General features: G+C 36.5%; 2 protein-coding genes across 3 annotated transcripts; both read left to right on the forward strand.

The window, feature by feature from the left end:
- The first annotated feature begins 3,080 nt into the window (after positions 1-3,080).
- Positions 3,081-16,194, forward strand: LOC117322396 (sodium/glucose cotransporter 5-like). 2 transcript variants are annotated; one of them, XM_033877272.1, is made up of 15 exons: positions 3,081-3,207; positions 6,879-6,950; positions 7,916-8,020; positions 8,617-8,676; positions 9,175-9,279; positions 10,248-10,353; positions 11,233-11,313; positions 11,423-11,628; positions 12,395-12,530; positions 12,816-12,923; positions 13,178-13,328; positions 13,770-13,938; positions 14,245-14,460; positions 14,847-15,006; positions 15,445-16,194. In XM_033877272.1, exons 1-15 carry the CDS (start codon positions 3,118-3,120, stop codon positions 15,678-15,680), a joined length of 2,001 nt encoding a protein of 666 aa, XP_033733163.1. In that variant the 5' UTR covers positions 3,081-3,117; the 3' UTR covers positions 15,681-16,194. The 2 variants fall into 2 exon arrangements, with proteins under 2 accessions (XP_033733163.1, XP_033733164.1); XM_033877273.1 differs by lacking the exon at positions 12,816-12,923.
- A 2,168-nt stretch (positions 16,195-18,362) lies between these two features.
- LOC117322397 (selenocysteine-specific elongation factor-like) lies at positions 18,363-24,366 on the forward strand. The gene is made up of 7 exons (XM_033877274.1): positions 18,363-18,685; positions 19,317-19,486; positions 19,795-19,884; positions 20,351-20,533; positions 21,028-21,111; positions 21,625-22,378; positions 23,018-24,366. The coding sequence occupies exons 1-7, from the start codon at positions 18,391-18,393 to the stop codon at positions 23,197-23,199; spliced, it is 1,758 nt and encodes a 585-aa protein (XP_033733165.1). The 5' UTR covers positions 18,363-18,390; the 3' UTR covers positions 23,200-24,366.
- Positions 24,367-27,248: the final 2,882 nt, after the last annotated feature.

Below are 27,248 nucleotides of genomic sequence, written 5' to 3' on the forward strand. Positions count from 1 at the left end.
CTTAAACGGAACTCGGAACTGGGACCAAAACCAATCAAGCTAATACATAGTATTTCAGTTTTTCTTAAACGGAACTCGGAGCTGGGACCAAAAACAATAAAGTTAATACATAGCATTTCAGTTTTTCTTAAACGGAACTCGGAACTGGTTCCTAGTTCCGTTTATCTTAAACGGAACTCGGAACTGGGACCAAAACCAATCAAGCTAATACATAATATTTCAGTTTTTCTTAAAAGGAACTCAGAACTGGGACCAAAACTCGTAAAGCTAATACATTGCAGTTCCGTTTTTCTTAAACGGAACTCGGAACTGGTTCCTAGTGGTATACCAATCCATCTACCAGTTTCAATAGGTGGCTTTTAATTTGATATTCTAAATTTGCCGATAACTATGTGCTTTTAGGAATTAAGCTTAATTAGATAAGACTGAATGCTAAATTGTTTTTCAAATATAGAATAAAATTGTCCACAAGACGATGAATGGATGGTAGAAAACCAGTTTTAAATGAATTGGTCACATAAACGTCTTTTACGCAATGCTTTTAAAACAGTTTTATTTAATGTACAAGTGTTTTGGTATATCAAAATGCTTTTAAAACCTGTATCATTAAGTATTTGTTTTATATAGCTAAGCCATTTAAATTCTGCTACTTGATTTTCTTGCATTTTTAGTATTAAGCGATAGAATGTAGTAGACAGTTTGCCTCCTCCTGTGATTAATTTATGCCAAAACATTAATTAATTAATTAATTGTATTCCAATTTCAAGTGGAAATTTGCCAAGTTCGCCATAAATAATGTAATTTGGTGTACAAAATTGCAAGTAATATTTTTCCAATTATACTTACGTTTTCGTATCCCCATATTTCATAGCTGTAAAGTAGAATTGAGGAGACCAGTGAATCAAACAATTTAAGTTGCAAGTCCATAGATAATTGGATGTTTCTTATTTTTGTATATAATGCAAATAAAGCTTTCAACGGACATTTTTAACATAGAATTTCGGTTCCAACATATTTTGTTATCATTGTAATGCTGATAGTTGGCGTACATTTCAAGCAACAGAAGACACCTCTCGGCAGTTCTCGGTGGATGTTTCACACAATCGGGATATTCCTCTTTAGGTGTTATAACGAGAGAGAGAACAACAAAAATCGAATATCTATAAATACATTAGCTCTTACGATTGGAGGAAACGGAGGATCGTAATGTAAAAATGACCCAACCTATTGGGGACAGTTAGATTGACGTTGGTGGGATATTGCACTATATATTTCATCGTTTTATGGCTGCTTGATAGTATCATCAATCAAGTCTTGTTGTATGTGTTGATATATGTCTCAAAACAAATAAAATAAAATGAAGAGTACCCATACTTATACATGCTTATGAACTAACTAAACACTTGGTGTTTATTGTAATATATGTAAATTACAGAATTAAAGTTTTGTGAATACTAATTATCTTTTGTGTTTTCTATATAGATAGTATTTTTAGAATTTATTGTGTTTTGATATTTTGTGATATTGTTGTTGTTTGTTGTTGTTGTTTTAGAATATATTGTGTTTTGATGTTTTGTGATGTTTTCGATGTATGTTGGCGTTGTTTTAATTGATTGTTTTGTGATGTTTTCGATGTGTGTTGGCGTTGTTTATACTTTATTGTGTTTTGATGTTTAGTGATGTTGTCGTTATTTGTTGTTTGGTGTTGAGTGTTGATGTTGTTTCGTATACATTGTGTGCTGATGTTTAGTGATGTTGTCGTTGTTTCTTAACGTTGTGTAATGAAGGTGTCTTATAGATTTTGATATCGTCGTCATCTGATATGATATTGGCCGATGTTATATTTGTGTGTTGGCTTGATATGATGTTTATATTTTTTATTTGTGTGGTTGTGTGGTTTTTGCTATGTTTTTGCTTGATGAAGTTGTCTGACGTAATCGCTGTGCGTTGACGTTTTCTGATGTTAAGGTTGTACGTTAACCATGTTTGTTGTTGTCGTTATTTGATGAAACTATCTGATGTTGACGTTTTGTTTTAGCGTTGATTGATGTTGTCATTCTGTGTTGACGTTGTCTGATGTTGACGTTTTGTTTTTCGTCGTGTGTTGGTCGTTGAGTACTAAAATTGTGAGTTGATATCGTTTTACATATAATTTGTCGTTGTCTGTTGTTGCGGTTGTGTTTCGAAGTTGTCGTTTGATGTCGCTGTGTGTTGACGTTGTCTGTTGACATTCTGTTATATTGTTTGTAGTCGATGACGTTTTCCTATGTTCCTATGGTGTTTTGACATTGTCGAATGTTTTGCTGTGCGTTGACAATGTGTCTAGTCGTTATTTGCTGTTGTCGTTGTGTATTGACGTTGTGTGCTGTTGCCGTTATCGCTGTTTGTTGACGTTGTCTGTTTATATTTTGTTATATTGTTTGTATTTGGGGACGTTTTCCCATATTCATTCAGTGTATTGACATATTGTGATGATTGTTATCCTTGTTTGTGATGTTAAGCTCATATTTTGATGGGCGATGCTTTCCTATTATGTAAATGTTGATAATCTTTTATTGTGAGGAGGTTGTCTGATAGTGTTGTAGTGTGTTGAGGTTGTGCAGACGATGCATGTTTCTCTATGATACAAAACTAACATAAGTGTATTTTAAATATCTTTCCATCTACGTGTATCGAAATTGTTAAATATAATGTTATAATTAAACTGTCATCTGCTATACTGGTGATTGTGCTGATATTTAAGTCGATCTTAAATTGCAGCTTTAAAATACCAGCTAATCAATAATTTCCCTAATATATTGAAAAAAATGAAAGCATTATAAGATGCTATATTGTAAGCTCCAGAAACGCTAAATGATATGACCGCTTAAATGTGTATCTTAACAGTATATCGCCGATACAACACTCAGGAATGTAAACAAATCCCTGCTACACTATCTCTGTAGTAGATGTATATTACCTACAGTTTACAGGTATAGGAATGCTACAGTTAGTAACCTGATCATTTACGTTGTATTCCCCGGGGCAAATTAAACTTGTTACGAGTTAATTCTGGGTTAAAACAACAGGAGACCTGCATGAATGTTGCTGCCTGTACAATGATAAGAAAAGTCCAATATGGCGGCTAAAGAAGGGCGTATAGACAACTGGGCTGACATTTTAGTACTTGTTGTATACTTCGCTGCTATTTTGGCCATAGGGTTATGGGTAAGTGTACATGTAAGATGATGCGCTTGTTTGACTTGATGAAAGTTGCGATGTTATGTTAAAGCAAGAAAATGATATGTGGATGGGTAAATTGTTTTTGATGACATTATATTGATACATTACTGCAAAATATCAATATGGTTGAAGAATATGGCACCACGAAACTGTATAGCACAAGGTGTAAGATACATAGTGTACATTAAAAATAGTCTCGGGAATCTTCAATCATATCATTCTAACAATTATGATGGCGAATCACACTGCATTGTGAGAACAAGGAATAATTTGAAGTGATAAAGTTTAAAACAAAATGAATTATGAAATAAGTAATTTATTTCGCCGTGTTTAGTTTTCGGTTACAGGAATCCCTAATCACGACACCCTTAATTATAGAATAGACAATCACATTATACATTGAAAAGCAGGATTGTTTCTCTGAATATCAAACTATAACGAGATTATACTAAAGATATAATATTTCTGATATCATGCAATTATTTCGTTGTTTGTAGTTTTCCGGCAAATTTACATGTAATCATAAACCGGGGTGATACAGTACAAGTGCAAGAAATAAACATATTGTCAGGTTATATTATGAAATTAAAAAGCTGTAATAAAACGGCCTTCACCCCAAACATACATCTACACAGAACACAGTGATGTTAGGGGAATCATAATATTTGAATGCATCAGTCAAATTTTACAACGAAAAGCTCACCGTTGTTTTTTCTTATCCAACAAGCTACGATGTTGTGTTTTGCGACCTGCGGTGACATGTAAAGATGACAGTGGTGTATTACATAAAGCTATCTACACCTGTAAGCATAATTTATTCTGTAAAACGTCTCTAAGTGCTGACATTTATCGGAGGGACAGTCTTCTCTTTGTGTTAGAATTACATTTTGATTATCTATATGTGCACCATCACTTTAGGTCTAAATGATGGATACATTTTTGCTAATTCAACTTGGACGTAAAAATTGTTGAAGGCTTCGTCAAATTAAAATATTTTTCTCTCCATTCCATGGTGTTTATACACTAAAGCTGTAAATGCACGGTTTTATTTGTTGGTCCAATGTCATCTTGCTCTCCTGGAGTTTTAATTTACCCTGAATGATTGATAACTATCCACTCACTTGTACTTCCTCGATACCCCAGGTGTTACAGAGAATGAGCGCGGCCTCTAGAGTAAGTCCTCAATTACTATCGTAATCACAATTGAGTTGTTTTATCGGCCTATTCTTGCGATGCGGCTATAACGTGTTGTTCCATCAACATAGTTTTCGTCCTTGGAAGGAGTTCGTTGCGTTATAAGCATCGATGGTGACTTAATCGACGACAAGAAAATACATACTGTCATTTCGCTTTTTTTTTCGAATAAATATTGTACAGCCTTTTAATGAAAATTACTGCCTCATATAGTTACACGCTTTAACCTTTGTCAAACTGTGTATTATACTCGGTAGTTTCGGAGAGCATTGCCCTTCCTTTGTTTCCTCAACACCTTTTAAGGCATCCCATCAGTTTGCCTTATGCAAACACACACGGCGTTTTAAAAACAACAACAAAGAGTATTGACATAATAACGACATCTAAATTATAATTGAAAGCCGGGGAAAAATGAATACCCTCAGGTTTGGTTTGGTTTAATTTGTTTAACGTCCTATCAACTGCTAAGGTCATTTAAGGACGGCCTCCCGTGCGTGCGACATGCATGCGTGTGGTGAGTGCGTATGTGTGTTTAGGGAGGCTGTGGTATGTTCGTGTAAAGTCTCCTTGTGATCGTCCGGAACTTTTGCCGATTTATAGTGCTACCTCACTGAAGCATACTGCCGACGACACCCAGCAGGACACCCCATCCGTTCACATTATACTGACAACGGGCAAACCAGTCGTCCCACTCCAAAAATGCTGAGCGTTAAACAGGAGTAGCAACTACCATTTTTAAAGACTCTGGTATGTTTCGGCCAATGCTTATCAAATGGCATCGTATACGTCTGACTTAATATCGATCATGGAAATATAATATTTTTAATGGTCATTTCTTCCTATGATCACCATCAAGCCTACATTTCTAGAATCCTTGTGCTGTTGACTTTCGTGAAATATTCGGTTACGGGAATTATATTAATGGGCATGCACCCTCGAATATCGAATCAACTAGGACTGCCTAGATAGTAACTATATAGACATGGAAAATTAACGATTGGGAAATTGCTATCATCATGCTGATCTACCGATATACTTAAATGTATCAGTGACATTGAAGGACTTTGCAACGTCTCTGTTGCCTGCTCTAACACTTTCTTCGATATGATTAGGTTTGTATGAAAGCAAGAGCTAGTTGACCAACAGAGCACAGACTGTTCCCATTGGTAAGCCAATAGTCTGTTGGACGATCTTGTCAACACAACAAAGATGTTGTCAATCAGAAATCCAATTAATTCCAAAAAAGCTATTACATTATTATTGACAACTAAATTAAAGCCTATAAGATAGTTCCAATAATAAACTGAAGGCGACCGTTCGATAGTAATAGGTTGACATACCATGCATGAGATGCCTTTCCAAACCGACAAATGTAAGGAACGTGTAATCATCAAGTATCTTTCCAAGTAAATCGCCACCCATATAAAATATCGAATATGCTATCACATTTCTCAGTAATATGGCCCGTTCAATATTGTTGTCTTATGAGAATGATGTTTAATGTAGTATGGATCAGTACACACCTTAAAGAGAAAAAATAGTACATGTATATGTAATGGCAACTCTTTGTTCCCCTGCAGGTAGGGCGTAAGAATTGTACCTGCTGCCCCCATTGCATGATCGTAAGAGGCGACTAAATTTGGGATCTTATCTTTTCTCTTCTTTCTTAACAACTTTCTTCTTCCTAACGTCTCCCTTGACACTGCCTCACTTTTGGCCTTTAGTTGAGCGTTCGCCCCTGTGAGGAAGGCTTTGGGTTCTGTCCCCTGGCCGAGACAAACCAGAGTCTTTAAAAATGGTAGTTGCTGCTTCTGCTAAGCGCTCAGCATACAAGGAGTGGGACGACTGGTTCGCCCGTTGTCAGAATAATGTGACCGGGTGGGGTGTCCTGCTGGGTGTCTTCGGCGGTATGCTTCAGTGAGGTAGCACTATAAATCGGCAGGAGTTCCGGCCTATCATAAGGAGACTTAACACGAACATACCGCAGCCTCCCAAAACACACATACGCACTCACCACACGCATGCATGTCGTACGCATGTGAGGCCGTCCTTAAATGACCTTAGGTGTTAATAGGACGTTAAACAAAATAAACCAAACCAAACCAAAGCAACTCTTTGTAATCTTTTGGCATTTCCGTGAGCTTGGATTCTTTTCCCTTCTAGAATTAGTGAGATGTTTCAATTGTTCACATGTTGTTTACAAAGCGGAATTCTTTAATGCTGTTGAAGTTACGATTTGTAGCTAAAATAGTAACGTAACTCGGTTAGTTTATGTAAAACGGAATGTCAAACAATAAGGTCAAAATAATTCACAAACGTAAGTTATTAAAGGGTATATATAACCATTGACTACGTATTTCAGCATTACGAAATCTCACAGGTCGATGTTTTAGGTGCGCAAGATTACAGTAAACATGACAAAACATTTTTGGGTTTTCTGATCAAATTGTTTGTAATTGTAGTCCATGAGACGATCAAACCGAGGGAATGTGAAGAGTTACTTCCTGGCCGGACATTCCATGCCATGGATAACGGTAGGTACTGTCATACAATGGCTCTGACAACTGTTGGTATCAACATTACAATGATCGTGTTAAGCATTGATGTCATTTGTTTTTTTAGTTTCATCGGGGTATGAAACAAATTTTGTTTGCAAACAAAATTTGTTTCATACCCGATGAAACTAAAAAAAAAATTGACATCAACGCTTATAAATAATTTTTGAAAATGATTTTCTAATTTAAAACATGTTTTATGTACAATTTTACTGGTTTTAAATGGGATTCTTTTTCTCAAATCAATACGCAACGTCAATTGTCGTATTGTGACGTCACATTTTTCGCGCCATTCTCGGAATTTCTTTCATAGAAGAATGAAAAGAATTTTGCGACCAATCACATTTAAGTATTTACCATGAAAACAAAGAAAAATTAATTATAAGGTCATGAGTGATAATATTTAGTAATATTTGCACTTTCATAACATAAGCTGATAATCAATATTGCGTGTTAGAGTTCCTATTTGTGTCGCTTTGTATTTCGGGAAGCTGAGAACCAGGCCGGTCTGTGTTGCCGTGGTTGAACCCTTTACCCAAATTGTTCTTGATGGCATGCGATATGCTTCTCATAAAATGTTAAGTGAGGTAGTAAACAACTTATACAATGACCCTGGCTGATCATGGCGCGATAAACCCAGCAAATAAAACAAACATAAAATTATATTGCATGCATAGTCTTTATAAGGGTGGTCATATCGACTATGAATTATGTTGTAAAATTCAAAAAGATTGAAAAGTTTATAACAAAGGTTCAATAACAATGTGCATGTGTATAACTAACTTGAAATCAATATACATGTATAAAATATATATTACGCCACGTGCGCGTCTGTCCTTTTACAGTCATTTAAGGCAAATGTACCACTGGTCATCAAGGCATTCTTGATTATCACAATATTATTTTATAACCACGCCATCTGTATAATTTGTATTTGATTACAGGTAGGAGCTTCGCTATTTTCTAGTAATATCGGCAGTGAGCATTTCGTCGGTCTTGCCGGATCGGCAGCCTCCAGCGGAATCGCCAACATCACATTTGAATGGATGGTGCGTTAGTTTACCATGCCCCCCCCCCCCCCCCCCCAAAAAAAAACAACCTTAATTGAATTTGTTCATCTTATATCATATAGCATTGTTAGTAAAGTGATATTAAAATGAATTCTTAAAATTCAGTTCAGTTTATACATCAGCAAATCTTATTTCCTATTTCTATGAAAACATCCCATGGTACCTCTTTTTTTTAAGAACAAAATTTTATTCAAACAAAAACATATATATATATATTAGAAATGCAATTCCTCTCGCAGGAAGGCTTGCACACGTGAATCATTTTTTTCTCTTCAGCATTTATTCTACATACATATCCCTGCTACTTTTCTACGAATATGCGAATACGGTGAATTAAAGACACAAGCCATGCAACGGACATGACATCATAGTATAGAAATTTGTAAAACATACACAAGCTGAAATATGTAATGAATGAAGAGCTGTTAAAATTGATTTAATGTATTTTATTGTATCTTAAATCAGCTAGTCATAGAGTTTGAATATACCTTTGCGTAATATGTATAATATGTATGTTATTAATATTGCATATGTGTATTTATGTTGCATACACTTATCTGCCCTTTTCGTTGTAGTCGACCTTCCCTATATTGTTACTTGGATGGTATTTTCTCCCCGTCTATATATCTGCTGGTGTAAGTTATTCCTCTTTATATCATAATTCAAATATTATATTATAATTAACTTATCAAGATTTTGTTATTTTTCTACCAAATATAGTTATTTCTAAAAAAAAATCACCACAGGAACTGCCTAGTTTAAACAGTCGTTATCCTATTGTGAAAATAGACCACTGGTTGGTAGTATGATGCCTCCAAGCTAAATTACAAAACAGCCTATGGTTGACCGTCAACTTTCAATCGCGTACAAGTGAAAATAGCGCGAAGCATTGAATCGGCATGGATATATATATTACAGACTAGTGGTAACATGATTGAGTTGATAAGTCAACATTTTGGTCTTTACCATTGCATTTCATTTACTATAGTGATGTTAATCATTGCACATTTTTAAAAATTGAAACAACGCAATACTGAAAAACAAATCGTATGAATGTTTGTCGTGAGTGTAAGATAAATGAAAGCATACCAGTGATAAAAGTTCCGGAATATCTGTTATTTGGCGTTCTGTAGGTATATACACTGCCAGAATACATGGAAAAACGGCTTGGTGGGAATAAGATCCGGATTTACCTCTCCTGTCTGTCTTTACTCCTCGCTATCGTCACCAAACTGGCGGTAATAATCATACTACATATCATTATATAAAAATCAACCATATATATATATATATACTTAAAAGTGTTTAAGTTATCTATTGAATATACAAAGTCAGATAATAAATCAAATTTTTTATCATTTTTATTTCATTTAAATGTTCAATTATTAAACAATACCACGTGTTAAAGAGGCTTACCGGCAGACGGACCGGTAAACGGCACATCTCCGATCACTAAATAAACTTCAGTACACGTTTCTATGTGACAAAATTAGAGGCTTTCCGACTTTATTTCTTGAAAACAATTACAGAATATGTATTTAAAAGACGTTTTAAAACTCAACCTGAGAGGGAAATGTATGGAATATAACGGCAAATCTTCTTTGTAAATCGCCGCTGCCTTTGAAGTTATCACTGTGCGGCACTGTGCACGTGCTTGTTTCTTTGTTGTGTCAATCAAATTAGACTCCACTTTATAGCGGGGACTTATTGCGGGTTGCGATTAAATAAATAATATTTAAAAAATGAGGTTTTAATATCACTTTTCAGCGTTTTATAAGGAAAATAAAATGAAAAACTCAACAATTCCAACAATCTGTCATGTGTAAAAAATCTTTTTCTATTAGCCAATTTTTCTGATCTCTCTGCGGGCAAGCCTCTTTAAATAAAGATAGGATATTGATGTAGCAATAGAGTAATAGCTCTATCCAAAATTCAATACTGTGCAAAATATTATATACGTAATAAATTTCAATTATTGTTTCAATCAAGGTTAAGATAATATCAAATATAGCTTGAGGTTTTCAAATAGTTATTTTAAAATTCAACATCATTAGCATTTTATCTGCCGTATACGTAATGGTTATTAAAAAGAAGTTTTCAAGTGATATAACACATTGAAATGGACGGATTTATTGATTACATATTTAAAAGTAGCATTTCTTTTATGTATATTCCTGTTTCGGTCTTATTTATTCTTAAAATATAGGTGAGTATGTTCGCCGGCTCCCTGTTTTTACAAATGGCGACAGGGTGGAACATGTATCTATCCGTCACCATCCTTCTGACTATCACAGGGTTATACACCATATTAGGTAAGTATTAAAAGTCTTATCGCGCACCATATTAGGTAAGTATTAAAAGTCTTATCGCGCACCATATTAGGTAAGTATTAAAAGTCTTATCACGCACCATATTACATATGTAGGTAAGTATTAAAAGTCTTATCACGCACCATATTAGATTCGTAGCTACACTACAAAGCATAAACTCGTTATAAGGTATTGTGACTTGGAAAGGGAAAGTTTATTTCCAGAATATTTTGGAAAATTGGTATTCGTGTATATATTCCTCTGATAGGCATACTCCTATAACTGCACATAACTGTTATGGCCTCGTGATTTCCCTGCTATTTCTGTAGCCAACACGACTGTGATATACGGTCTAGGTATGTGTATTGGTTCAGGGTATCTCACACTGAGGTTATTTATACAGTTGTTTAACGTGTCGCGCAATGCTGCTATGCAACATTCACGGGCACAAAACAGCTTTTAATCACTGCTATATCCAGGTATCTGTTCTTTATGTTGCCTTAAATGGCTACTACACGCATGTTATAGAACAGGGAATACCGATCTCAAACTGTATATATAAATAAGAATGCATTTAACGTTAAAATACTAAAAAAAAACCTGTATATTAATTTGGCAACCCATTTAATACGCATAAAGAATATAAGACCAGGTGTTTCGCAAACGGAAGCGTCATCGACGTCACCAACCATGCAAAGCTAGATCTAACACAGGTAAGGTCATTTCCTGAAAGTGACAATTGAGATGGTGACAATAAAAACCATTAAGCATATCAACAAGCATGTTACATGTCTGACGTTATACATCACAAGACAATAGATTATTTCAAAATGAGGACAAGACCTTTGGGTACTTTATAAAGGTTTTCTGTTTGTCCTGTAGGAGGTCTAACTGCCGTCATGTATACGGACACCTTCCAGACCGTGGTTATGACCATTGGCGCGTTCGTACTACTTGGGGTGGGTAAGTAATCATTATTTCATTTTTTTTTTTTTTTTTTTCTAGCCCAGTTGAATGAACATACTTCGTAAAGGTTTTGATAATTTATGAATGTAAATGATTATATCGACAGGAATGTATAAAGTAGGAAATCTTGAAAATCTCGAAAGGAGATATATGAATTCCTCGGCTACCATACAGCTTATAAACTCCACATGTGGACTGCCGAGGCAAGATGCGTTTCACGTGTTTCTCGACCCAGCCGGAAATGTGCAGCCATGGCCAGGGCTGATCATATCTGCATCCCTAATATGCTTAGCATACTGGTGCTGTGATCAAGTGAGTCGTACTTAAGTGTTAAACGTTGTTCGGAACCTATGATTTATCATTTACGGATCGTGTAACAAGCCAGTGCTTTTACTTTTTGTGCAATTCAAGGATCTAGCTAATGACCTTTTACCTCCATTCGTGATTCACTGTAGTGTTGACAATTACTTAATGATATGATTTAATTAGCTTGAATAGAAATTGAGATAAACAATTTTGTATCTCACTCCAAAATTACAGTCGGCAAGTGGGCATTATCGTGTTTCGCATACAATGTAAAAATTTTATTAAAAATATGAAGATTATCAATTTGCGATATCGACTCAATATTAAATTTAAACAAAATAGAAAGGAAATTTGGCGTTCTCATATTGAACTGATTACATTTGACGTTGATAAGGAAATGCATTGATATACACATTTCATATATTTTACTGAATCAGTAAAATACTAAACTAGCAATCTAGCATTATTTTAAAAATGATTATTGAAAATAATTTTCGGCAGTTAAATATGGCGCGGGAAGGATGTCATAATTAAATATTTTTGCCTAGGCAAAAATATCTCTGCCTAGGCAATATTCGATTTTTGCCTAGGCCAAATTATTTTTGGCTTAGGCAGAAATATTTTTGCCTAGGCAAAATTCGATTTCTGCCTAGCCAAAAATAATTTGGCCTAGGCAAAAATATTTAATTTTAACATCCTTCCCGCGCCATAGTTAAAGAACAGTATAACTATACGAAAAAGAGGGTTGTTGTTTATACCAATTGTCTTGTAGATAATTGTACAGCGGTCACTGGCTGCTAAGAATGTAGAGCATGCCAAAGGAGGATCTATCTTAGCAGCTTCTCTGAAAATTCTGCCATTGTTTTTGATGGTCATCCCTGGACTGATTAGTCGAGTTTTGTTTCCAGGTAAATAAATACACCAATCTTGTATGTAATCAAAATCACAATTAGGAATGTTTGGTGAACAAATTTAAAGTAGGATAACATGAAAATTGCCGTAAAGTTTACTCCTGTTTAGAGTGAGGTAACACGGAAATATACCATAAAGTTTACTGCTGTTAAACATAAAATTATCCCACAATATGTCTACTTGTTTAGTGCATTTGTCATATCACGTTAAAGTCATTTAACAAAATCAATAGAAGTTATATTATCACAATAAAATCACTGTAACGCCAACGGAATGTCTAGATGAGGTTGCCTGTGCCGACCCCGACGAGTGCATGAGGATCTGTGAGAATCCTGTGGGATGTTCTAACATCGCCTACCCCAAAATGGTCTTGGAACTTCTCCCAAATGGTGAGTTCAGGTCCAGTGAAGATTCTGATAAAAATCTTACGAACTCCCAAAGAAGAACCTGTTGTCAATGACACCTCTGTGCATTGGTATCTACCAAGTAAAGTATTATCCTCCTTAAGTCGGCACTATAATTTGATAATATATTTTTACAATGTAACAGTTGAACTTCTAAACTTTAAAATGATTTACTAATACGTCAGGTAATACAGTTATCACCGTTTTTTTTTTTTTTTTTTTTTTTTATATATTTCCAGGATTACGTGGTTTCCTGATGGCTGTTATCCTGTCCGCCATAATGAGTTCCCTGACTTCCATCTTCAACAGTTCCAGTACTTTGTTTACCATGGATCTGTGGAGACGATTTCGTCCATTATCGACCCAGAGGGAATTACTAATCGTCGGCAGGTAAGTAACACGGTAAAGTATAGATGTGTAAACACGAAATAAACTCCAATCTATACTAGACGAGTTCATTATTACCAGTGGGTTAATTTCATTCATTATCGTTGAATATCAAGAAAAAATACAAACAAAACCCAAAAATACTCAAAACGTCAATCGGTTGAAATATAACCTAGGGCTTTCCCCGAATGGTAATCTGTGCATAAGTGACGTTAATTGTTTGTAATATAAAGAAAAGAAATGTCAATTTCATATTGTTGATATATCAAAATCAAGTGACTGGTACTGATTCTGTTCCATTGTTTTCGTCCGCTGAAATGCCGTAAAAGTTGACGTGCAACCCATTTATAATTATAGTTTCATTATCCCCAGTTAAACTGAATTCAATTAAATCACTTATAAATGCATTCTTTAATATGCTAATTTGTTTTTTTTCCCACACAGAATTGTCATTCTCGTTATGTGCGGATTAAGCATCGTCTGGCTTCCACTCATCAAAGGCTCTCAAGGGGGACAACTCTTTAATTACATCAATATGGTCCAAGCCAATATAATGTCTCCCGTTGGTGCAGCCTTCGTAATGGCGATGTTTTGGACGAAAACCACTGAATGGGTAAATTAATTACTTCATCCTTGTCTGAAATAAATTTCAATCAATGTCCAAATGTCTAAGTGTAAAATATATTCAAAAACAGAAGTATTAGAATGGTTTTAGTATCAGGAGGATTTCATGTATTGAATACTTATTACTAGCAAACCCATATAGATTATGACTTGTTTTTTTATGAGATATTTGGTAACAATTCTGTTCTATCTAGAAGATATATCATATATCTTCAAATTATATATGTTTTGTTTATCTATTGATAGATGTGTTGTTTTGTTTAATTTTGCTTCCGTTAATTGTTAATTACCACAGGGTGTAATCGGTGGGCTGATAATAGCCCACACTTGTGGAGTAATCAGACTTGTCTTGGAGTTCGTTTACCCAGCGCCACCTTGTGGAGAACCAGAAACTAGACCCGCAGTTTTATATAAAGTTCATTTCCTATACTTTGGGACACTTCTGGCATTCATCACGCCGTTAGCCATAGTGATCATCAGTATGGTAACAACAGGACGACCTAAAGAACAGGTAAATATTATAAATGTAACTCAGATTGTTTCAAATACTGAATATAGACTAAAGTTGATAAATCTGGTTAACGGGACTTTGTTTGACGGCGAAGTGCTGAGTCAAATGTCTTTCAAACTTAATAAATGGAAAGACTAAGTATAAATTTTGTGTACGTGTATATTATCATCATACCATTATGGCAAGGAGTTTTTTTTCACTTATGCGTTACACCTATGTTGACGGATCGTATATAGAAAGAGTAGTGCCCTGGCTTGGTTGTTCTATGAAAGTTAATTGAATGGTTGACATTTCGAAAATTTCATGGTCACCACAAAATACATGTATGAGGTTAAAATGACGTTTTTTATGGATTGTGTAACAGCAAACTGAAATATCTTATATAGTTAGAGGGCATCACCTGGTGGACACGAGTAAAGTATTCTAAAACCAGTGAACAGCTTGGTGAAAATGGTGTGTCTACGGATGTAGAAAACGAAATCAAACTTAATGGAAAACATGAGAACTTGAATCTACAGGACACAAACAAAATGGAACCTAACTCAGGTATGTATATGGCATTAAAGGCACAGAGTTCAAAATTTCGTAGCTAATTGTACCATTTAATGCGGTGATGATTTGGTGAGAAATATTTATCAGTATTGAGTTGCAAATTCCAAATGCATCTGATTCTTGTCTTCAGAGTTGGCAATCAAAGCCACTGTAATCTATACCGTCCCGGTTAAAAATGTCTCGCTTTGTTTTGACAATGTTAAGTATTTGAAGGACTCGATCATTCCTTTGGAGGATTCCATTTGAATCGTCGTTGATGCATATCATACACCATCTCTAGATAGTCCGTGTGTTAAACCATTGTTAAGCAGCTTTTTTTTTTTTTGGCTTTGGGAAAATAATTTAGCTATACAGGATATCAGTTTAACTTATGCGAATTTCTGTAAGCAGTATGAAATATCAATAATTACCGAATGATTTCGTTTTATATAGATGAAGCACGTGGACACGAAGACCTTCCTCAAAAACAGAACGAGAAAAAAACTTGCAAGAACAAGTTGCTTGTATTCCTATTTGGAATGCCCGACAAGGGGAGGGAGATAGTTGTGATGACTCTGCATCAAAAACAGATTTTCATGAGAGAACAGCCAAAAGTTAAAAAGTTGTTGAACGCATGCGCCATCTTTGTTATAGGAGCTGTGATGTTCTTGTTTGGATACTTTGCATGATTTAATGGTAAATTAACATATATTTCGGAGAAATGGATGTTGAAATTAACTTATATTCTGGAGCATTGAAGCTAATATAGGTTAAAAGTGCAAAAAACTAATAAAATATATTTCCAACTAACATATGTATATTACGTTGGTTGAATGTTTTGGCCAACGTTGTTGGTACTCCGTGGTTAGTTATATGATATGCTGGTTGTACTTCGTCCTTGATTTATTTTTAATCTTGGTCTGAGCAATGTTTGCTTTGTATGCATTGATGCCAACAGTTGAGTTGAGACAGACATGTATGCAAATCTGTACAGCTAGCCTTTTCTGCCTGTGTAGGATCCTATCACAATGTCTCTGTTTATTAATTAGTATTTATTTAAGAGAAAAAAATAGTGGTAAAGCATAGTGTAAACAACCAGTTTTATCAACAAAATATCAAACTCCAGAGTAGTGTAATGTGACAGGACGATGTAAAGCAGTTGACATTGAAATACAAACTCCAGTAAAAAGAAGTTGTGCAATTCCTGAGTGTTATTTATTATATTTATAAAATTTCTCTTCGTTGATTTTCAAATCAAAACCAAACACTAGAAGATAGAAAATGAGGAAAATAACAATCAACAAACTCGAATAGGAAATCTATGGCAAACAACAGGTGTTGTATCAGATGGAACATGACGGAACCTGCTGGAACCAGATTGACCCCGGTGGAATCTGCTGAAACCAGATAGACCCCGGTGGAATCTTATGGAAACTGCTGGAACCAGAGAGGTCCAAGATATATATACTTGTGTCTTACAAATTGTGTATATAAGATGTATTAATTAATTTTTTATTTCCTGAATGCTCATCTAACTACCACCTGGGAGCTTTGTTATCAGTCCGACTTGTTACTGATGCTGAAGGTTCTTGCGGGACGAATTAAAATGTCTTCCAAAGACACTTGAGATTTTCCTTTGGCCCATTTTAACAAAACTGAATAGGTTTGAATGGTTGATCGAGTTCCTTGCCACGGAATGACTAATTAAATCGATTACTCCTGTCGATTAGAAACATATCCTATAGGGACAACATTCATTTGTAGATACACGAACATAAATAAGAGCATTTTTTCTCCTCTAATGATGTGCACTTTATGCGCCTGTTTGTGTTTCTCGGGAAGCTGAGAAACGGACCAGTCTCCGGTCGTGGTTGTGTCTTTGAGCAAGAATCTTTACCCTAACAGATCTAGCTGGCATGCCCCCCGTATGTTGTTCAGTGTGGTAGTCACCATATGCAACTCATACAAAGAGACCCGCCTAAAATGATCCTGGCTGATCACGTGGTGATCAAAACAACAAACAAACAAACAAACTGTCATACAAAAGTTTAGAGAAACAACACATGAAATATCCCCCCCCCCCCCTTTTTTTTAAAGCGCCTACACCACTATGATCCTACTGTTATATACGGTATCTTACAATTATACCTTTTCTTAATATTCTCAAGAGCATGTAACCCATGTAATTACTAGCCGCAATATACACGTACCTCTCGGATAAAGCGATCTTCACTTTAGCTCGATCGGTTGAGCGTAGGACTAGTAAGCCAGAGGTCCCGGGTTCGATCCCTAGCAGAGGCAGTGATTTAAATTAAATTAAATTAATAATGCGCTTTGTTACAAGTATAAATAACGAATTTATTTCATATCCGAAACATAAATTCTGCCTGCTACAAGAGGTTAATAACACGACTGTTCACATACTTCATTACGATTGTCGAAATTAATTCAATCAAACATTTTATTTTAGAGACGAAAACTCGTACAACTCACATAGGCCTCAGGAGTTGACACAACATAAAAAAACTGATCAGTGTCATGTCATTGGTAAGAAAAAAAAAGAAAATCGAAGCGGAAATATGACATGAAGATATCGTAGATGTTATCCCGTATTTAGATTAATAAAGAAATAATATTCGATATCTTACATTACATGTATGTATGTCGTTAATCAAGTACCTTATATATGTCGTTGTTCTTATAAAATCAGATAATAGCATTGGAATAAAGATAGCTTATCGATATCAGATTTTTAATAATCTTTTAGTGTGATAAATTTAATGTCTTGTATAATGTGAAATATATCAAATTAAATTTGCCAGTTCAAAACAATAACAATAACAAAGCATGGGTATGATAGCAAATTAATTTTAATGATATTTATTATGTCTGTAAAACGTTAGTCTAATAATGTGCTTCAGTGCTTCGTGCCATTCATATGCTATGAATATTATTGAAAATCAGAAAGCTGTCTGTATAAAGAAATGAAAACAAACAGAGTTTTTTTTCTGAAATATAGTCTACAGTGTTGTATTACAGGTAATAATACTGTCTTGGCCACCATCACTGTTTAACGGTTAGATACAATGTTGTAATATTTTATAGTTAATTAATTTATTAATCTAACTTCAAATGATAATATTTTTTTGTAACTATTTCTGTGTTAAGTATCCATTCTCGCCCTATCGGGTGTCAATTGTAGCTAATTATATAAGTATCGATCGCTAATATAACAAAAATTTAATTATATACAACTGTGTTGTTGTCCCTGTGACGTATGTTTAACAAAACATCTGACAGAACGAGGGGAAGCAACTCTGATAGATCAGAATGATAATATCCGGATCATTACGGACTTGATATTTTTTAGTTAGTCTCGACCTTTCGTTTTGTAACAAGATGGCGGCCTCCAGTGGGTGCACATTCAACTTCAACGTGGGGGTGTTAGGGCACGTTGACAGCGGTAAAACTAGTCTGTCAAAGGCCCTTAGTACTGTAGCAAGTACAGCTAGTTTTGATAAAAACCCTCAAAGTAAAGAAAGGGGTATAACTCTTGATTTAGGGTTTTCGTCGTTCTGTGTTGACTTGCCAGATCACCTGAGCGGAGAGATAGGGAGTTCGGAGAGTTCCCAGATTCAGTACACACTAGTCGATTGCCCTGGTCACGCGTCCCTCATCAAAACAATCATCGGAGGTATGTCTTTTTATATCTACATTTAAAAACTTGGCGACACTGGGAGAATTGGATTACAAAAAAATAGTGTCGGCAGAATTCATGTGTGTAACCACAGGCGTCTGAAGTTCTTTTTTTATAGTAGATACTCTTATTTTTTCTATGGTATTATATCTCAGTTTACTGTCAGAACTTCAGACGCCTGTGGTGTAACTCTTTGAAACCAGGAAAACAAATATTATTTGAAGAAAAGTTATTATCGCCGATAGTAACAAGAATGACATCCCGTCAATGGGAAATATTTCTCATATTACTCGGATATATAACACATTACACATATAAAGTAATTGATAATTGTAAGTGTTTTTTTCTCTACATTGTTGAAATATCAGTGAATAATATATGGATTTAACACATGTTCTTTGTCGACGAACTTAGTATTTTAATGATTGTTCATACATTTTGTAGTTGTCTCATTTTCTTCTCACCATAAGATTTATTCACAGTCACTTCTGGCCCATACACATGACAATAAAACATCCATTTATATATGCATCAAACTGTCTTCACCTCTAATGTTTGGGCGAGAGAAACTCTGCCTTCAGTATATGAATTAGTGCCAAAAAGGTTTTACTATACATTAATTATGTAGGTGCACAGATCATTGATTTGATGATGCTAGTGGTGGATGTCACAAAAGGCATGCAGACACAGACAGCTGAATGTCTTGTCATTGGGGAAATCGCCTGTCAGAAAATGGTAGTGGTTCTGAATAAGTTGGATCTTTTGCCTGCAGCAAAGAGGGATACTATGGTGGAGAAGGTATTTAGATTCTGGTGTATTTAAAATGTGTTTATTGCTGAAGACCCACATAAGCCGATGTGGTTAAAAGTGTGCATATATTGTAAAGCTGAAAATATTCTATAAGGTGTTAAACAATATTTGTTACCAGTATCAGTGGATAATTTATATATATAAATCAGTAATACTTGCTACAGTTAGTGGAAGTGAGAGTTTGAATATACAGTTCTATAAATTAGTTTGTATGAATATATACAGATGCCATTCTCATATCTCTAATGTGTTGTTGTTTTTGCTCTTTCTGATGCTTTATTCTCTGTTAAATCTAGATGAAAAAGAAGATGCTGAAGACATTTGAAGCCACTAAGTTTGCTAATTGTCCAATGGTAGCGGTTGCCGCTAAGCCAGGAGGTCCTGAGGTGAATGTAAAACATTGAATTTTAATCTGCTGTTTTGTTTTAGTCTTAAAATGAGAGGAAGACGCAGATTAAGATATTGAACACATGAATAAAACTGTTTTTAATTTCATCCTTAAACAAAAAGAGAAGTTGACCACAATGAAAATACATACATGAATGATATTGAAAAATGTATGTGTAAGGAATTTTCTTGATCTATCTCAGTTTTGTCTGTCAGTCAAATGTTTTTTCAATATTGTCATCCAACAAAAGGACCACATAGAAAATAAATACTGTATGTATTGAATAACATTGAAAATTGTATGTGTATGAGTCTTTCTGGAGCTATCTCAGTTTTAATATTGTCATTAAATAAAAAGAGAAATTGACCACATGGAAAATACACATGTATCAAAAACATTGAAAAATGAGTCTTTCTGGAGCGATATCTTAATTTTGTCTGTCAATCAAATGGATATTTCTGCAGGCTCCAGATACTGAAGCCCTTGGTCTGACTGAACTGATAGATACACTGAAGGCCAACACATACGTCCCCCAGCGGAGTCCAACTGGGCCTTTCATCTTTTCTGTAGATCACTGTTTCTCCATTCGAGGCCAGGGCACTGTTATGACGGGAACAGCTCTGATGGGCAGTATATCTCTCTATGATGTAAGTTCTGATATCTTTGGGGGATCTTAACATGTTTCAAATAAAGGGGGCCGAGTGGTTAAGGTGTCCCGACACTTTTAACACTTGCCCTCCACCTCTGGGTTGCGAGTTCGAAACCTATGTGGGGCAGTTGCCAGGTACTGACCGTAGGCCGGCGTTTTTTCTCCGGGTACTCCGGCTTTCCTCCACCTCCAAACCCCTGGCACGTCCTTAAATGACCCTGGCTGTTAATAAGATGTTAAACAAAAACAAACCAAACCAAACCAAATTTCAAATAAAGACACGTGGCCATGAATGAAGAAACTATTGTCTTATAATCTTAGTAAAAATTTCTAGTGGAAAACAATGTTATTCTGTCAAAATATTAGATCTTATAATTGTTAAAAAAAAAAAAATTAAAATTAAAAAAAAAAAAAAAAAAAATTTGTGGTATAGACTAATTCATGTAGTTATCCTGTTTTCATGACTACAGATATTATTTTCTTTTTATATAGACGATAGAAATTCCATCCATGAAAGTTACAAAAAAAGTGAAATCCATACAGATGTTTAAACGTCCTATCAACCAAATATCACAGGTAAGAGAATTGATACATGTATACTAGATTAAACGGTAAGAACAAATCAAGAGTAAGTGTGAACTTCAATCATGTTAGCTTCATGTATGTCATTTTTCACTTTTTGTTGGTCTAAATGGGAAAAAAAAATCTTTTGATAACCTTAGGATTCCTTGAACGCTTTTAATCAATGCAAAGGTCGTCCAAATTGTTGAATCCAGAAGGATAAATTTTATATAAAAAGGAAAATTATTCATGTTCAAATATAAAGTTAAACCCATGATAAAGAAGAAAAGTACTGTGATACATCATTACTGAAATCTTTGTAGAAAATTAGCCCTAGTTTGCCCTGTCACCCAATATACATTACCTTGAATTGTTTCAGTAACAAGTCATGCTTATCTGCCATCAGTTGTAAAGCATGTGTGATATTGACTCCCATATTTCACAGTTTGAGATATTTGTCAGTATGTGCACATGTACAGTATAAATAATTTTGTATAACCTGTAAAATGATATTCATTAATACTTTAGGGTGACAGAGCAGGAGTGTGTGTGACCCAGTTTGATCCCAAGCTATTAGAACGTGGATTAGTATGTAGTCCTGGGGCATTGCCTACAATATCAGGAGCCATTGTGGCTGTCGAGCGCATTTCCTACTACAAAGGTGCCATCAACTCCAAAGCAAAATTTCACATTACCACCGGGCACGACACAGTCATGGGGAGAGTATCCTTCTTCGGTCTGTATGGCGACACAACTACTGCTGCCTGCGGTGCTGGCGATTCTCCAGACTCTACATCGAAATGCTTTGACTTCAGTAGAGAATATGTTTATCAGGATGAGTTGAAAAATGTCAGAATCACAAAAAAGGATGTCGGAGCAGAAAGTGATGCAGAACCTCTTCCTGTAAAACAGTTTGCATTAGTGGAATACGAAAAACCTGTCACATGTCCGCAACACTCACTTGTGATTGGTTCAAAGCTGGATACGGACATTCACACCAACATGTGCCGCATTGCCTTTCATGGTCACCTTCTTGAGGGAATTGTGGACGATTCAGAAATGCAAACAGTTTTGCCAAAGCTTAAAGTTTTCAAGGTCAAATTTCGTGAAGGTCAAGTAGAGCGGTGCCAAGATGAGTATTCCGTAATAGGAAAAAATCTGTTTAAGAAGGAAACAAACCTACAGGCATTCGTCAACCTGAAGGTGACCCTGTCATCGGGGGAGAAAGGTCACATTGAGGGAGGATTTGGTCAAAGTGGAAAGGTCAAGATCCGAATTCCCGGTAAGTACAGTCTACATTGAGGAGTCGTTTAAAGTGAAATATAGCTAATGTGCATGTGTATATACTATATGAAGCCATTGTTGGTATACATGTACATGTATATTAAATCCAAGAAAATGGCCGATTTGGTAAACCTACACATACATGTATGAGGAAAGTGTATTGAATACCAATTATTTCATGTGCACCATTAAAGTGAAATATTAGATACTTCATTGTGGCAGTCATGAAACTATAGAAGTGTTCTAATATACTGTATGTGTGAAATATTTAACAAAAGACTATGAAGTACCATGCTCACTGCATTTTGGATGTTTGAAATGGTGGATTAAAATGTTCATCAACAAACCTGAAGATATCATAATGTCATAATTATGTATGTTTAAATATCTTAATTTTGAGGCCAGGGACCTACATTTGTAGAATATATTGTCGGATGACATGATGTCAGAATTTAAAGTGATCTGATTGGTTGTCATAGTCATTGATTTTCACTGATTGAATGCAAGGAATTTTGTTTCTTCACTTGTGAACCCTATATTTTCTGAACGTTTTCACTGCAGTGAAACAAATGTTTTGTTTGTTTGTAGTTCCTGATATTGCTCTAATGGTAATGTCATAATATCTGCTTCTTCACAGGGGGACTTCAACCAAGCACATTCCAAAGGTATTCAGGGACAAAAAAGAAAGGAAAAGGCAAGCAGGCATCAGAGGATTCAGCTAATCAGAATGAAGGAGAGTCTGAACAAGAGCCAATCAAAATTCTCCTTACATTCAAACGGTTTATTTATGACCCAGAAAAGAAAATGAAACAGACTTGAAAAGTAATTTATTTATAAATTGTTAAATCCAGTATGAGTAAGATTGAAGATTTTTAACTATGATTATTATATTAATTTAAAGAAATTTTAATATATGATTGAATGAAATAGTTGGTGAATGAAAACATTGACAGGTTCAATTAATGCTTGTAAACCCGGAGAATGAATGAGAATACAATTTATATCGTCTCAAAGATGACAACCTGCTGGCTTTAGTCAGAGGTTAAAGGTGATTTAGTTAAAGAGTTACCAAGTGAAAAGGCATTGTTATCCAAGCCAATAAAAATTAGACTTGTTATAGTAATTTCCCCTCCTCAACAATCCACTATAAAACACTGCCTTTGTACTGCAGTATGCATAAGTACAGTGTATCATTATCATAGTGGATCAAAGAGGAGTGGAAATCACAAGTCTAATTTTGATTTCATCTTGCAATCTGATTAAAATATAGATCATCATTATACATACATATGTAACATCATAATGTAGTGTATAATGACGATCTGTATTTTAATCAGATTTAGTCATAATGATTTTGTTTATAGTAATCAGATTGATTTTTTGTAACATCTCCAATCAGCTTTTTATTTTCATTTTAGCTTCAAAAACAGTATTTTGAAATTTTCAATTCTGATAAAATGTTAATGTGACTTTGGAAAATTCTTACATTATTCATAAGTTTTGAGTACAATTTGGGATTTTGCCAAGATCAGGTTATCATATATTAAAAACATCTCCCTGTAGGCCCTTTGATATTTCTTCCAATCACCTTACTTATTCTTCCTGCTAATATTGCATTGCTTTTTTTCCGGGACTTCACATAATAAAATATAAGTTACATTAGACTTGGTGATACAAATGTACGCTCTGGCTATGCAATACTCCTGTGGAACTTCAGTGATAAATGAAACCTGGAATGCTTGTGATTGTCAGAGAGCTATAATAGATAGTTATATACATTGTAAGTCTATGAGATAACAAAATGTTTTAAATAAGAAATTAAAATGACATATGGGATGTTTTTAAATGCTTTCACTAAGCGGTAGGAATAACTGTGAAATTTTAAATTGGATAAGCAGATTTTTGGCAAGCGGAGCTACATGTACAATTCATGTAAGACATCCAGTTGTTGTTGATGCCTTTAATAAAATGAAATCTAATGAGGTATTGTTTGGCGTTGATTCATGGTCTCTACTATATTTGTAACCTTTCCCTTAAAGTCAACATGTATAAAAATCATAATTGAATCGCCCCTTTGAATATTAATAAGTAAATGATAGTTTGTATGGCAAATGATGATTAAAGTACCACTGACCTGCTGTTTAGTCCTTACATAACTTGGTAGTGAGGCCACAGAGACCAAAACTGTTGAATCATGAAAGGAAAACAGGAAAATAGAACACATATAGCATTTGATTCATAGTTCAGTCTCTTTATTAATCGTAATGGACGGTTTATAAATAACAAAAATGTGTGTGTTTATTCTTAACGAGTTTCACTATATGCATAGGGAGTTTCAATGTGGCATACTGGGTAACGGCAACCCCTGGGGACTTACAGTTCACCAGCAGGGTGTAAGTAACTGTAAGCCTCTTGAACTTACATGTACAGTCTACCAGTAAGGTATACATAGTTAACAATCGGGGACTAAAAGTCCACCTGTAGAGGTGTCCAATTAAGGTAACGGTAAGCCTCGGAACGTGCAGTCCACCAGTGGTGTAAAGACAACCTCGGGAATAAAGAGTCCACCAGTAGTGTAACGACAAATTTCAGGGACGTACAGTCCACCAGTAGTGTATCGACAAACCTCGGGGACGTACAGTCCACCAGTAGTGTATCGACAAACCTCTGGGACTTACAGTCAACCAGTAGTGAAACGACAAATTTCAGGGACATACAGTCCACCAGCAGTGTAACGACAAACCTCGGGGACTTACAGTCCACCAGTAGGGTAACGACACAGCTCGGGGACGTACAGTCCACCAGTAGTGTAACGACAAACCTCGGGGACATACAGTCCACCAGTAGTGTAACGACAAACCTCGGGGACATACAGTCCACCAGTAGTGTAACGACAAACCTCGGGGACGTACAGTCCACCAGTAGTGTAACGACAAACCTCGGGGACGTACAGTCCACCAGTAGTGTAACGACAAACCTCGGGACGTACAGTCCACCAGTAGTGTAACGACAAACCTCGGGGACTTACAGTCCACCAGTAGTGTAACGACAAACCTCGGGGATGTACAGTCCACCAGTAGTGTAACGACAAACCTCGGGGACATACAGTCCACCAGTAGTGTAACGACAAACATCGGGGACGTACAGTCCACCAGTAGTGTAACGACAAACCTCGGGGACGTACAGTCCACCAGTACGGTAACGACAAACCTCGGGGACGTACAGTCCACCAGTAGTGTAACGACAAACCTCGGGGACGTACAGTCCACCAGTAGTGTAACGACAAACCTCGGGGACGTACAGTCCACCAGTAGTGTAACGAACAAACCTCGGGACTGTACAGTCCACCAGTAGGGTAACAACAAACCTCGGGGACGTACAGTCCACCTAGTAGGGTAACGACAAACCTCGGGGACGTACAGTCCACCAGTAGTGTAACAACAAACCTCGGGGACGTACAGTCCACCAGTAGGGTAACAACAAACCTCGGGGACGTACAGTCCACCAGTAGTGTAACAACAAACCTCGGGGACGTACAGTCCACCAGTAGTGTAACAACAAACCTCGGGGACGTACAGTCCACCAGTAGGGTAACAACAAACCTCGGGGACGTACAGTCCACCAGTAGGGTAACAACAAACCTCGGGGACGTACAGTCCACCCAGTAGGGTAACAACAAACCTCGGGGACGTACAGTCCACCAGTAGTGTAACAACAAACCTCGGGGACGTACAGTCCACCAGTAGGGTAACAACAAACCTCGGGGACGTACAGTCCACCAGTAGGGTAACAACAAACCTCGGGGACGTACAGTCCACCAGTAGGGTAATGACAAAGCTCGGGGACGTACAGTCCACAGTAGTGTAACGACAAACCTCGGGGATGTACAGTCCACCAGTAGTGTAACGACAAACCTCGGGGATGTACAGTCCACCAGTACTGTAACGACAAACCTCGGGGATGTACAGTCCACCAGTAGTGTAACGACAAACCTCGGGGACGTACAGTCCACCAGTAGTGTAACGACAAACCTCGGGGACGTACAGTCCACCAGTAGTGTAACGACAAACCTCGGGAGACGTACAGTCCACCAGTAGTTTAACCACAAACCTCGGGGTCGTACATTCCGCCAGTAGTGTAACGAGAAACCTCGGGAACGTACAGTCCACCAGTAGTGTAACGACAAACCTCGGGGACGTACAGTCCACCAGTAGTGTAACGACAAACCTCGGGGACGTACAGTCCACCAGTAGTGTAACGACAAACCTCGGGGATGTACAGTCAACCAACAGGGTAACGACAAACCTCGGGGATGTAAAGTCAACCAGTAGTGTAACGACAAACCTCGGGGACGTACAATCAACCAGCAGGGTAACGACAAACTTGGGAACATACAGTCCACCCGTAGTGTAACGGAAATCTTTGGGGACGTACAGTCAACCATTAGTGTAACGACAAACCTCAGGGACGTACAGTCCACCTGTAGTGTATCGACAAACCTCGGGGACGTACAGTCCACCTGTAGTGTAACGACAAACCTCAGGGACGTACAGTCCACCTGTAGTGTAACGACAAACCTCAGGGACGTACAGTCCACCAGTAGTGTAACGACACACCTCGGGGACGTACAGTCCACCAGTAGTGCAACGACAAACCTCGGGGACGTACAGTCCACCAGTAGTGTAACGACAAACCTCGGCGACGTACAGTCCACCAGTAGTGTAACGACAAACCTCGCGGGGACGTACAGTCCACCTGTAGTGTAACGACAAACCTCGGCGACGTACAGTCCACCAGTAGTGTAACGACAAACCTCGGGGACGTACAGTCCACCTGTAGTGTAACGACAAACCTCGGCGACGTACAGT

The sequence above is a fragment of the Pecten maximus genome, chromosome 2 (assembly GCF_902652985.1).
Source record: "Pecten maximus chromosome 2, xPecMax1.1, whole genome shotgun sequence".
In the NCBI taxonomy this organism is placed as follows: Eukaryota; Metazoa; Mollusca; class Bivalvia; order Pectinida; family Pectinidae; genus Pecten; species Pecten maximus.